General features: G+C 37.1%; 1 protein-coding gene across 3 annotated transcripts in view; it reads left to right on the forward strand.

Annotated features, from left to right (window-relative positions):
- Pan3 (poly(A) specific ribonuclease subunit PAN3) overlaps positions 1–14,638 on the forward strand; it is a 116,015-nt gene that overhangs the window by 19,960 nt on the left and 81,417 nt on the right. For 2 of the 3 annotated variants that reach the window (XM_005344710.3, XM_013350949.2), the window contains exons 4-5: positions 740–810; positions 12,651–12,812. In XM_005344710.3, coding sequence (XP_005344767.1) covers positions 740–810; positions 12,651–12,812 — 233 coding nt within the window. The remainder of the gene's footprint in view (positions 1–739; positions 811–12,650; positions 12,813–14,638) is intronic. The other variant, XM_005344711.2, reaches the window with a different exon arrangement.

A 14,638-nucleotide genomic window follows, 5' to 3' on the forward strand; every position in this document is an offset into this window, starting at 1 on the left:
CCATGTGGTTGCTGGGAATTGAACTCAGGACCTTTGGAAGAGCAGGCAATGCTCTTAACCACTGAGCCATCTCTCCAGCCCCTATTAGAGCTCTTTTAAGGGAGGACATTTAATATAGGCTTTTACGATCTCACACATAATAAGATTTAAAAATACAAGATTTATTGATGTCCGGAAGTGAAGATGAAGTACTAAAGTTCCATGACTTGTGTCTTGTGGTGTGTAAAGTGGGAAACAATTCAGAGTTGTAATGTTTAAAGAGTAATGACACTTTGGATCTGTAAAACCTTTGGATTCTGTTTATATTTTAAACATTTAGTATTTCCATCATTCAAATAAATACTTTAACAAGGATGTCAGAGGTCTCCTGATAAACTTAGAACTGTGGATTAGTCTGTAAAGTAGAAGGTTTGAAGGCCTTAATGTTTAATCTAATCTGAACCTGGATCTCTCTGGCCCTGACTCTTTATCCCCAGTACTTGTTCTTAGCACAAGTGTTTACTACAACTAGACTTCCCTCCTTCACAACTTACCTATTGTATTTTTACATAGAGATACCTACTTGACTGGGTAGACAGCAGTATAGGCTGAATGAAGTAGTTACCAGTTTGTATCTGGTACATTGAACGTGCAGGTGCGTGAGCACTGAACTTGATGCTGTTGTGGCTCTGCCAGGTTGACATGTCTTAGCCTTGCTCGTTCCCTGAGTTGTTGGAAACCTGTGTGACTTGCTTTCCAGATCCTTTGACTTCACCTGTTTCGTCCTTGTTTAATGACTTCGGTGCCCTCAACATCTCCCAGAGAAGGAAGGTAGGTGAAAATTGAAATTCCAGTGAAATTAAATGCAATTTAAGTGGGAATAAGACCTTTTATTTTGAGTGCTTTTCTTGCCTTTACTTAAGTTTTTCCTCATCGCTTTGCTTTCTCTCATTACTTTTGGCTTTTTGAGCTGGGATCTTAAATAACCCAGGCTGGCCTTGTATTTGAGATGGTTCTCCTGCCTCCCCAGTGTTGGCATGATACTTTGTTTCTTATATGTGGAATTTTATTTGATCTGTATGCATGGGATGAAAACTTTTATGCAATAGGATGCAATAGGATGAAATCCTTCTTGCTTTTTGTTCGTTTTCTAAATATATTATGTTGCTGTTAATATGACCCAGTGTAAGCATTTTCACCATATTTTAGCTTTATTTTTTGACTTGAAGATCTCTAACTTGTTCTATCCTAAGATTTATAACTTTTCCTAATTGACCCAACTATTTAAAGCTAACTTGTAATTAAAACTGTGTGGGTTTCTTGTTATTTTGTTTTTTTCTGGGGGCACTGACAACACAGTTTTACTATGTCACTGAAGCTAGCTTTGAATTCATAACACTCCTGCCTCAGTTTCCCAATTATAAGTATGTGCCACCATGTTTAATCCTTAGAATATGTTCATTTTAAAAATCTGATTTAATTTGATATAATTTAGAATTGAGGCTATAGATGATTATAGAATTGTATAAGGACTGATTTATGCCAGACTGAAATGGATAGTTTGGTGCCTTTGGGTCTTAGTGAGAACCATGCTGATGTGAAGTCACTAAGAGAATCTGGTCATTTGGTTAAGACCCGCAGTAGCCAAGGTTATAAGAAACTGCATTCTGGGTGGACGTGAAGTTGAAGCATTCTTGTTTTCTAAGTAATGGGAGAAAGGCCCCAAGTTATACCAACTTTAGAAAAAATGAACTGAAGAGGCGGTATCTGAACAGAGGGGAGTGTAGTGTGAGGTTCATGATGGCTGTGGTGGGGATGACTTCATGACTAAGCTTGTTTCCAGGTTTAATGAATCACATGTGTGAAATGTGTATAACACTGTGTCCATCAGTCATACCTCACTAAGTTACTTACAAAAATTAAAGAGAGTGGGTGTTTCCAAAGCAAAACATTTTCGGGATGTGGCCTATTATCACACAAGCGCTTTGTGCACTTAATATTGTTTCCTTCTTAACAATTGAATTCGAACAAGGTGATTAGAAATGCTTTTAACAGCTAGGCCTGATAGATAAACTGTTTGGGTTTGATTTTTTAAAGGTCTTTTAATGGTTTTCACCGAGGGAAATGAGTTTTTGCTTTATACACTTTTCTCATGGGTTGGTGAGAGGTGGTAGAGGTGGACACAAGCAGACTTGTTGGCAATAATGAAAGGTAGCACTGAAAATTCATGGCAGGGAAGTGGAAAAGTGGCCACAACCTGGGAACAAGTTATCTAGAACTCTTGAGAGAAAAGGAGAAGACTTCCAGTTAGCTTACTGGTCCTTCTAATGACTTTCTTGTAGTTTTTAAAAAAAGGTTAGCTGCTGTTTCTGATACCTTAGTAAAAAGTAGAACTAGCATGGTAATTGAACATTTAAAAGCATTACTGTGAACATTAACTAACTGGCTGTATCTTAAACAGAGTTTAAGTGTACCATTTAGAGATAGTTTTGATAAATAGCCAAAAAAATCAGTGGGGATTTTAAGAGAAAAATACAGCATTTTTTTTTTAAAGAAGAAAACAATAAAAGGAACTATTGGCATGTTATTTCAGTGCTTTGTAGCCCAGACTGGCCTTGGATATACAATGATCCTCCTTATGCCTCCTGAGACCTAGAATCACTTGAGCTGCCCTGTCTGGCCTCCAGTAGTAGAATATAGTTTAGTAGAAGCAGAGTAATAATTCAAGGAAATGCTTTACTGTATATCTAGAAGTTCCTGGATATCCAACCCTGTGACCTTCTACCATCATTCTAGACTATATATAGTCTTCCCATTCATGAAATGATAGGCATATCCTAAACAGTTGTTGTCTTGTCCTTTATTTCTCAAAAACTTCCCTGTTTTGAAATTGAAAGTATTAGGATCTGACTGCAGAGCACCCATTGCTGCTGACAGTTAACATAATGTGTGGTAGAGGGACACGTGGGCTTCGTCCAGTAGATTTGAGGTAGCACGTGTGTGCTCTTTATGTGGGTATGTATTGTGTTTTTAAATGTTAATGGTTGCTCAGAACGGTTTTTTTAAAAAAAAAATCTTTGTTTTAGGAATTCTTTGGCAGTGGGAGTAATGCATAGTGTGTGGGCAGTCAAGGGGTACTTCTTTTTTTTTGTTGTTGTAATTTATGTTGGTTTCGTGATATGATTCCATGGAAATAAATACAAGCTATATTTAATTGTTTAATCAAACTCAATGCTTATTTAAGCAGGGTAGCATGATTACTTATTGATACTTCAAAATAATTGCAGAGAACATATAGTAGGACATTCAATACCATGTCATAGCCTGTAAGGTAAGTAACTTCCCCAAAATTGCAGGTGGACCGATCCAAACAGTCATTTGTTTTTACTATATGTGAACATATTAATGAGTACTTGCTTAAGTATTTGATGATTGCAAGTAGCAGTGATTTGCTAGATCCACGAGAACATATAAGGAAAAGAAGATTGATGGCAAAGACTGTGGAGAAGCTCAAACTATCTAGGTAGAAGGTACCCACAATTAGGAAGGAGCCTCAGGAAACTCCTGACATTCACATATAAACAGACCATCTTACTATGTTTATGGGCTTACTGAAGTGTTAAAATGTGGTATGAAAATAGTATAAAACAGTTCATAGCATCATCTAATTGTCATTAGAGTTGTGAGAAGATTTCTGAACATTCCATACCTGAGCATATGCCTTTGGTCGTTACAATAGAACCACAGGGACCATAGCCAGCTGTAGAGTTTCAAAACACCTGTAGCAACTGATAATACTGTGGCATCAAATACAGTTATGTTTCTTGCAATTCAGTTTAATTTTATGCAAAGCACAGCCATGATAGAAGGGGTTTTAAATGTTTCTTTTATTTATGCTTGAGAAGCATTGGTGTTTTTCATTTATTTTCTCATTAAGAATGTATATAGATTGAAAGGTTATAATAAGAAATTTGTGTAATCTTGGGCAAGATAGATGTTGGAAGAATTAAATTCTTATTTTATAATCTATGGAAAAGTTAAATCCCTGTAAAATGCTACCTATGACTTTGGAATTTTATTAAAAATGAGAATTACTATGCTAGAGATTAGTACACAAGGCAACCTTAGCAGGTACAGTTAAAATTGGTTACTGGCATGAAGTCACTAGGTGTGATCCAGACAAGCAGTAAACCTTGGGTTCCCAAATCCTTTGAAAACAATATCTTTTATTAAAATTAGATATAGGAGCACAGGTGTGAATGCAGTGTTTGAGGCTCTGATGTGGTTCTTGCCACTCTGTGGTCTTTTGTACAGGACTACCACATGTGGTTGGTAGAAATCAGGCAGACGAGTCTTCTGATTGATATTCTTGATTCCTTTTATCTCTCTCGGGGTGATGGTCTGCTCCTTTATTTACTAGGTGGTCTCTTATATTCATTCTCTCTGTATCAGAATAAAAACATTATTAGGTGCCCACTATTTACATATCTTTGACTCACTTTAGTGTGTTTCAGTCCTAAATGGGATAATGTCCATTTTTGTCTATTTTTTCAGACTTTAATAACTCAAATTCCCGACACCAATATTTCTGAAACTTTTGTTCTGCTCTTGGTCAGGATGAGAGCAGTGGGATCCAGGGGCATAGTCACCTGTTGTGGTTTTGTTTGTGATGCAATGTGGGTGGTAGAAGAAAGAATCTTCTGGGTTATTTTCTTGAGAGAGCAATTCACTGGCACTATTGTCCCTGATTATTTACTTGTTTGAGCCCAGTGTGGGTCATCCTGGCCTAGTCTCTTGAGAACAGCTGTCTACTGTCCCCATTACCAGCTTCCTGATGATACAGTGTTTCCTGTTTCCTCATGAATACTTTTTTCAGTTGGTTGTGCAGTAAACATTTTTGTTTAACTAAGGATTTTCTCCCTCCCTCCTCCCCCCCTCTTTCTGTCTCTCTGTTTCTCTCTGTCTCTCTGTCTCCTACATAGCTCTGACTGTCCTGGAACTCACTATGTAGACCAGGCCAGCCTTGATCCACCTACCTCTGCCTCCCAACTGTTGTGACTGAAGGTGTACACCACTAGGCCTGATTCTAAGAAAGATTTCTTTAAATCCATGATTGCTTGATTTTAAAAAAACTAGTATAACATTTTGTTTTGGAGATTAAGTGTGTGTGTGGTAGTGTGGAATTTAACGTCATACCAAACAAGTAGATTGAGGTTTGTGTCTTTCTACGTACTCTTGGCCATACTTATCACACAGTCTTACAATTTTTGATTAGTTAATTTTTTTTTAACAGAAAAACAGTAGTTCAGGTAGTTCAGTAAATACAGAATGCTTTTACCTTGGATCTTAGAGCTAGTAGATCATTATGACATATCTGTCTGACTTTCCTATACCCATCTATGATCATTGAATTTATGAACTATAACTGTTACCAAGAATGGACCTTGTTGTTGATTCATCCCTGTTTTTCAAGAAGCTGAGTGTGAAGAAATGAATTAGTAAAGATGATTTTAGCCAACCCATGTTATGTTCACCAATTTGGTAATTGCATTTCTTAATTTTTTCTTGTATTTTTGAAAAGAGAGTTAATCTTTTAGACTTTATTTCTTTGACTATCATCTCATTGTTTCTTACAGATTCCTTCATGCTGGTAAGATTAAGAGAGATTGGTTCAGGTTTAACTAAATGACATTAAGACTGTGATACTTGAAGGTATGGGATAGGTCTCTCTGGATACAGGGTACTATAATTAAGAGAACAGGCTTTGGAACCCAACCTTGTTAGTGGTGAGAGTGTAGGAAAGTAACCTCTTTTAAGATTTGTTTTGAATCCATAAAGTTGATGTAATGATGGGCATTAGCTTCATATGAATGTGTATATTAAACACATTAATGAGTGTCAAGTGTTTGGCATAGTGACATGTGCTTGTTAGGTAGTTATTATGGTCTTTGATAGCTTACGATTCTGCAGCCTTTATACTGCAAACTTTAAAGACTTAGTCTATTTCTGAGTACGTAGCATTATTTTTCATTACCTATTTCAAATCATAGTAGGAACAGTTTTGGAGATACTGTGCTTCTTTTAAACATTCAACTAAGCAAGTACAGCATACAAGTTAAATTAAAAGTTGAGCTGGGGACGTAGCTTGGTTGGTAGAGTCCTTGCCTTCCATATATGATGCTTGGGTTTGATCTGATCCCCAGCACTGCATAAACCAGATATGGTGGTTCATACGGAGGATCAGGAATTCTAGGCTAGCTTCGGTTCCCTCAGACTGTACCTCACAAAAACAAAACAAGGGTCTGGGGAGTTGCCTCAGTGTATAAATTGTTTGCTATATCAAACCTGAGCACACCTGATTTTGATCCCAGCACAACATAGAAATGGATGTATTGAAACCCGTGACCTCCAGTATGTTCCCCATGCCTATATATAATCCCAGTATCGCAAAGGCAGAGGCAGGAGAATTGCCTCAAGTTGAAAGCCAGTGTGGTCTACATAGAGAGCTCTAAGCTACCCAAGGGTTGTGTAGCAAAACTGTCCCCCCAAAAAATGGAAAAGAGAAAAAGAAATCAAGTGTGTTTAATTAGTTATAGCAGCCTATTTGTACTCCAGGGAATTAAATTGCTGATCATTAATGGAATTGTAATTATTTATTTTCTATAAGTAAAGATACACTAAAGTAGTCAGAACATTAAGTTAATCAAGGGATCACCTTCTGGAGTTAGAGAAGGTTGTGGAAGAAAGGCATGCTTCTTTCTGGCTGATGAACTTTACATTCAATTGCGGGTGCATGATTGTTAACTATAGAAGATGGTGAATTTGGACTGTCAGTGAACATCAGTTGAAGATGTGTGCGTGTGTATTAATTTTCTTATGTATTCATTACTTTTTGCTTTTTTGAGCATATGCTGTTTTAATTATTGTTTCACAGTATGAATAATGGAAGTCTTTGCTTATAAATTTGATATTCAGAGTGGTTTGAGGTAAGGGAAACACTTTGGGGATAACATCTTGTTTTCTCTGGTCTTTCATCAGTGATGACATTAGTGGTGTCATTTTTCTGGTCTGTCGTTAGTGTAGTGCTTTGTAGTCACCAAAGACTCAGTGCTATAAGTACTGGTCTGCTGCTAGTTTTTATCTACACAGGTGACTGTTTTACGTCCTTCCTTCTAGATTCTAAATGTTCTTGAAAAAAGAACGGATCATAATGGTCATTTATTTTTAAGGCTAGAAAGGCTAATAAATGAATTCATTGAGTGAGTGAGTGAATTTTTCTTATAAGTGCTGCCGCGTAGCAGGAGTTCAAGGTTGCCCTCAGCTAAGCAGTGATTCAGAGTCAAGGCTACACAGACCCTGTCTCAAAAAGCAGCATCCTCCCCCTCCTCCCCTAACTACCCCAAACAACAGTGCCTGAGTCTAGAGACTTACCTGTCTTGATAGGGTTTTGAGAATGTCCTTCAGTTCACATCTTAGAGGTGAAATCCTTAGAAGAAAAGATTTTGTAAAATGTGGGGCAGTACTCTCAGTAGAAGCTTTGAAGGTTCTGAATTCTAAGTCAAGGTTCAAAACAACTGAAAGCTTCACAGTTTTTCAGTTCTGAGGGTGTCTCCTGTTCCTGTGTGTGTCACTAATGGGTTCTCATCTAGGTTTTGACTCATGAGAATATTGGATCAAGTGTGGTCTGTAGATGAGCAGTGCCTGGCAAGTTTTGGTACTTTGTAGAAATTCAATCTTAGCCTAACTCTTAATTGACTGTGTCAGAGTAAGTTTTTAAAAAATATCTCTCATGGTGATAGGGATGGATACCCAGGGCCTTCCTTGGGGATGCTAGGCAAGTTGTGATTCCACCGAGCTACCCTCCAACTGTAACAAGATGCTTCCAAAGCTCCACGTTTGTTACACTTCTACTCTAGAATATATTTTGAGTCTTTTCCCCTTGAAAACTTTCGCTCTGACTTGATTGGGGGAGGGGGAGGGAAATGGGAGGCGGTGGCGGGGAAGAGACAGAAATCTTCAATCAATCAATCAATCAATCAATCAATAAATAAATAAGAGCTAGTTTCAGGACAGGCACCAAAAACTACAGAGAAACCCTGTCTTGAAAAATCTTTAAAAAAAAAAAAAATTGAAAAACTCAAAAAAAAAAAAGTAAATGCTGAAAAAAACCCACTATTCAGCTATTACTGCCTTATGGCCTTGATAGTATTAAGTTTTGTGAACTATTAAAATCAGTCATTTTTATAAGAAATAACGAGACTCCAGGTGTGTGTGTGTGTGTGTGTGTGTGTGTGTGTGTGTGTGTATATATATATATATGAGAGGGAGGGAGCAAGAGAAAAGAACAGGAATTTATAGGCACTGCTGGGTGTTTTGTCCCAGGACAAGGACAGTGGGGACTCTGCTGTGGTATTGACTTGCTGAGAGGCAGAGGAAGGTGGTTGTTAGAGGACATAAATGCCCCCATTGCACAATAATTAGTAAAGCCGTACTGCTCTGGCTATTTTGGAACAGGATCAACATAAGAATTGACTTTTTTTTTTTTTTTGGATAATTGCAAGTTTCAGTACTTGCTAAATTAGGATTTTAGAAAGTAGAAGGTGTAAGGGGAAAGAGAGAGGGTCTTTGGCTTCTGCTAAAGGAAAACTCAGAAAACTGTATACATAGTGATTTTACATAATATTTTGTTTCCTTCTTCCTCATCATCCATTTGACTAGCTTTCCTCTTTCAGCTAATCAATAGTTCTTAACCTTCCAGTTCCTTTATATTCTGAATTTATTACATTTGCCCTGTTCTCTGCCTTGGTTCTTTGCTGGAGGCAGTGGCATCCTATATGGAGAGGGCATTTGGTAACACTTGAAGATAGTTTTGTGTTGTTACTGTATTGATAGTGCTGTTTTGGGATCTAGTAGGAGCAGACAGGTGTACTAACCATCTTGTAGAACTTGGGGCACCCCCATTAAAAAAGTCTATCCAGTTTGCAGTGCTGAATTTGAGAAAGTTTGGCCTAGACCTGAGTCTGTCAGAGTCCACTAATTTGTTACTGGCTTCCAGTTTCATACCTACACTTTGTCCAGATTGCTGTAGAACTTCCTTTCTGAAATGTATCCCCCTCCTGTCAACTCTTTTCTAAACCATTTCCTTTTGCCAAATGAGGTTCAAATTTGTTATTGTAGGTTATGATACAATGAATGTTTTGTTACTGCTTTCAAGCTTCATCCTTGTCTCTTTAGCTTAACCTTCTAGTGACCTAGTGGTGCATGAACTCTATGCACCTGTGCTTTGGTTTACAGGTGCATTTTTCCTAGGCTTCCATTTCCTCCTTCAAACATAGTCTCACCTACCCTACACACCATCTCTCTTTCCCCACCCCCTCATTTGGCACACTTACTCTGCCTTAAAAGTCTGCTCAAGCACTTGCCTCCCATGTGGCCTCTGCTATCACGGTATCTTAGTTATGTGTGCACTACTGTATTGTGTCAGTGAGTTACACTTTGCCTTTGTATATGTATAGCCTCCTAGAAGGCTATATCTATAGCCTTCTGTTCCAGGAAAGGGTGCATGCATGTCAATGTATTCTAAGCACCAACAACAGTCCCTAATACAAAGTCCTTCCTCAGATGTTCAATTGGAAATTTTTCTTGAAATAGCCCAGCTGACTTAGAAATTAGCTCACAGATAGAATCTTCTTTCTTTTTCTGTATACTGCCCCCCTTTGCTGTATGTTCATGTTTTGTGTTGCTGCCATTTCTTTTTTGAATGTCATTTTGCATTGTGAATTTGTATTTTGTTTCTCTTACTTTGTTTTTAAATTTTTTTTTCTTAAAGATAGGGCCTCCCAAGTGCTGAGATTAAATGCATGTGCTGCCACACCAAGCTGCTTCTGTTAGTTGAAATGCTGCTGCTACTTTAGGTCTTTTCAGTGTCCTGCATGACCATGCAGCTTGTTGGTTGCTTATTGAAGAGCTTTTGTGTTTCCAGCTCAGCTTCAGAGAACTCCTCCTCCTTAGGTGTAGGCACTGGGTATGGAATAAAGGGAAAACAGTAAGAATTATTTGGAAAACCAAGAAGCAATTCTTATGAGAACTCTTGGGAGTAAAGATGATCTATTATAATTTTTTCCATGTTATTAATGTACTACATGGACGATAAATTGCATTGATTTATAACTGTGTCAAAAAGAAAATGAATTTGACAAATCTGAATTGCTGTAGACCATTTAAAGTAATATACATATATATTTTGTATTTCAGTATATGACTAGAATCGAAGTAACTTTGTAGAAGTGTTTTGGCCAGCTATGATTTTAATTTTAAAGTTTTTTGCTTATGTGTATGAGTGTTCTGCCTGCATGTATGTCTCACTATGTGTGTGGTCCTTGTGGAGCCCAGAGATGGGATCAGATACCCGGGAACTAGAGCTACATACGGTTGTGGGTGCTGAGAACTGAACCCAGATTCTTTGGGAAAGCAATAAACCATCTTCTTTCGCCTATTATGATTTTAATTGGCCTTTGATATTTTAGTATTTTTGAAGAGGTAGAATTTATAACCCAGTAATTTTTAAAATACAAATTTTAAAAATAGTACATGCTTAATTAAGGCTGTTATCTGTACTATATATCAAAGCCTTACAGTTAATTACTTGAACACAAAAATGTATGAGTTTAATCTTAACTTTTTCTAAGGAGTTAAGTTGCTAACAATTTGGTTTAAAATTGCTCCACTTAAAATGTGATTGTGGCATGAGCCACAAAGCATATAGAGTATTCCTGTCCAGAGACCTTCTCTCTGATTTAGAAATGCAGGGAGACTGTGTGAGCCCTGAGCTGCATAGAGCTGGTGCCACCTTAGCTTCATGAGCCTCATTCACTATTCGGATTATTAGGTAGGTAGGTAAATGAAGTCTCTTTCTTGATTCAAGTTTAATTATTTTTATTCTCCTTAAAGACAGTATTAGTATAGGCATCTTAAGGAGAGGAGAACTATGTTAGATAAATTAATTTTTCTATAGGTATTAGGGTTTTGAAATTTAGAAGTTGTGTTTTCTTAAATTATTGATTCTACTACGTCCTTTAATTTTTTATGTGTTCTGTCTGCATGTATGCCTGCAGGCTAGAAGAGGATGTCACATCTCATTATAGATGGTTGTAGTTGCTGGGAATTGAACTCAGAACCTCTGGAAGAGCAGGCCGTGCGTGCTCTTAACTGCTGAGCCATCTCTCCAGCTCCTGTTCTTTAAAATTTTAAGCATATTTTATGTGTATGAGTGGTTTACATGCATGTATGTATGTGCACGATATTCATGTTTGGTGACTGTAGAAATCAGAAGGTGTCAAATCCCTTGGGACCAGAGTTAAGGTGGCAGGTGGGTCCTTTGCAAGAGTAGCAGGTGCTCTTAACCACTGAACCAACTCTCCATCTTTTTGTTTGTTTGTTTGTTTGTTTTCGAGACAGGGTTTCTCTGTAGCTTTGGAGCCTGTCATGGAACTAGCTCTTGTAGACCAGGCTGGCCTCAAACTCAGAGATCCTCCTGCCTCTGCCTCCCGAGTGCTGGGATTAAAGGCACCCGTGCTACCACCGCCTGGCCTAACACCTTTTAAGGTTGTATCTTGCAGTATAGTTTGGGCTGGCCCAAGATTAAGGATTCTCTTACTTCAGCTTCTAAAACGCTGGGGTTACAGACTTTTGCACTACCATGCATAGCAAAATGTACTGCTCTCTTTATACTAGACTTAAAAAATACCTTGATATACTCTAATGATTTTTAGTACTCTTATTGCATCTCAGAATATAGCAATAAAATTAAGTGTGGATCTTATTTAATTTTGTTAATTAGATTTGTTGATTTATTTTACACCCCAACTGCAGTCAAGCATCTATAAGTTTATTTCCTGAAGGGGATACACATGGACATACCATACATGTTATGTGTGTATACTACACAGCCCTACCTGCTGCTGTGAGGATGGCTTACTAACTTTATTAGTATGTTAACACAAATTTGCTATTTTGTTGCACAATTTATTAGCTCTTTGTTCAAGTTACCTCAATTTAAAAGACCATTGAAGTTTATGTTATTATTGTGCTGTTCACTTTTTTAAACTTTAGTCTATATTTCTGTTCTTTGAGTACTTTGCTTTGCCTGTTCTAGAATAACTGCCATACTTCAGCCTATCATACACAGAATTAAAATGATTTTTAAATTATCATCCCTTAGCAATCAGTTGCTTTTTTTTCAGCTGGGAAATAAGATAGTGAGATGAGTTACTGAAGGAAAGAATTGAGAATTATTTACTATTTTCTTCCTCTGAAAATTTTTTTTTCCATTTTGCATTGAGAATAAGTTCATTAGGAAGTTTATATAAGCATTCATTCACCTTCATAGTTTAATTTCTAGCCATAAAATTTTAAATTCAGATTTTAATTCTCTACAGCATTGGTTGTTTATGTAACATTGTTCAGACCATGAGTACTTTGTGTGGATGGATTCTAGAGAGGTCTGGTGGGGGTGGGAGATTGTGGGTGGTTATGAACTTAGAAAAGATTCCTAAAGATTTTACTTGTTTTCTATCCAACCTTCCTAACATCTCCTGTATTTTCATTAGATTTAGTTTAGATTAGTGTGGGGATGTTAGGAGTGGCTCGGTTTCTTTCCTTCTTTCTCCTAGCCAAGGAAGTGTCGCCTGGGGATGCTGGAGGAGAGGCTAGTTCCGATGGGATCAAAGGCACGAAAAGCAAAGAACCCTATTGGCTGCCTTGCTGACAGGTGTAAATCAGGAGTACCCATCAATATGGTTTGGTGGAACAGAGTCACAGAAAACAATTTACAGGTAAAAATAATTTTTATTAGACATTTTTTTGAAAGTCATTCTTGCTTTCTTTCTGTATCTGTGGGTTGGTGGATATGAAAAGATTGGATAGCCTATCTGATGTACTTTAAGTCAATAAAAATTTTTCTAAAACTAAAGCAAGGTTAGTAGCCTATTAGCTAGCTATTACAGATGGTCTTTTTTGAGACAGGGTCATGTCCTGGAAGTCACAGTGCAGACCAGGCTGGCCTTTGCCTCTTTAGCACTGGGACTAAAGGCATGCATCACTACATTTGCCTCACAGATGATATTTGTTTGGCTCTTTTACTTTTTCTGCTTGGGAAGGGTTAAGGCCTCTCCTCCTTTCTCATTTTTTGTATTAATGTATGTGTGCTGCATGTGTGTTCATGTCCGGTCATATGTGTGCCTTGGGGCACCTATATAGTATAGGTCAGAGGATAAACTGTAGAGCTCACCATATGGAATCAGGAATCAAATTCAGGTTGTTAGGCTTGTCATCAAGTACCTTAATCCACCAGGCCATCTTGTCAGCCCTATTTTCCCTTTTTGTTTTTCCTGAGACAGGGTTTCTCTGTTTAGCCCTGTGCTCTGTAGACCAGGCTGGCCTCTAACTCACAGGAGATCCGCCCATCTCTGCATCCTGAGTCCTGGGATTAAAGGTGTGTGCCACAACTGCCCAGTTACATTTCTTTGTTTTTATATTAGCTTTTCCATTTTGTTAATATTTAATATTTATTAATATTTAGGGTATTAGGGACTCAAATCCAAGTCCTCACACATGCAGAATCTATGCTTTATCATTGGTCTACATGTATGTGCTCAGCACTAATTAAACTGTTGAATAAGCTGTGACACTCAGGAACTTAACTGTGAAAAGTTACATTGTGGATATTTGCTGTTGGTGGTTATATCACTTTGAATTTGAAACATAGGAATCTTCATTTGTTTTCTTCTTTGTACCTTCTTGCTTGTTTTTCTTTTTTGAAAAGGTCTTTCTTTGTAGCCCAAGCTGACCTTTAATTTACTTGAAGTCATGCTTCTCCTGCCTTAACCTTTCTTTTGTATATTTTTTACTGGAAGTTAAAATTACATATATAAGCTGTGTCAAGAAACTAAATTTATTAGTATGTTATTATATGGTTCTTATAATTTGACTTTTATAGCAATATGTAGAATAATTAAGAGGATTTTTTAAAGTCAAGAACCAACTTTTGTGTAAGACTTAGACAAACCAACAAAATAATTTGCATTTATTTCAATGTATTATTATATTTTCATTCTTAAAAATTGGGAGTTATTATATCATATGGATGGTGCTACTAATTATAACTTCAGTTTAGGTAGAGATTTGTTTTTCCTCCCAATTTTTGGATGGGTTAGTACTTAAAATATATTCTTAGCTCCAATTCATATGGTGTACATAAAAAGATACTATGCTGGGTGGTGGTGACCCATACCTTTAATCCCAGCATTTGGGAATCTGAGACAAGTGGATCTTTGAGTTCAAGGCGAGCCTGATCTACAGTGCGAGTTCCAGAAAAGTCCAAAGCTACAGAGAAACCCCATCCAAAACAAAAAAAAACCAACCAAACAAAATAAATAATAAAAAGATATTACAAAGTTAATAACTTTAATTTCTGTTTCTAAACTTGGTCCTACACTATTTTTACTTTGTAATATTAATACAGCAGCACTAGTTCTGTTGACTTAGGCATAAGAATAAATTATTCAAAATAATATTGCAAAGTGTGATATTTTCCCTGACTGAAACTTCATAGAAAACTAACCAAACAGCCAGCCAGGTAGTCACATATATTTTAAATTTT

This window comes from Microtus ochrogaster, chromosome 2 (assembly GCF_000317375.1).
Source record: "Microtus ochrogaster isolate Prairie Vole_2 chromosome 2, MicOch1.0, whole genome shotgun sequence".
NCBI classification, from domain to species: Eukaryota; Metazoa; Chordata; class Mammalia; order Rodentia; family Cricetidae; genus Microtus; species Microtus ochrogaster.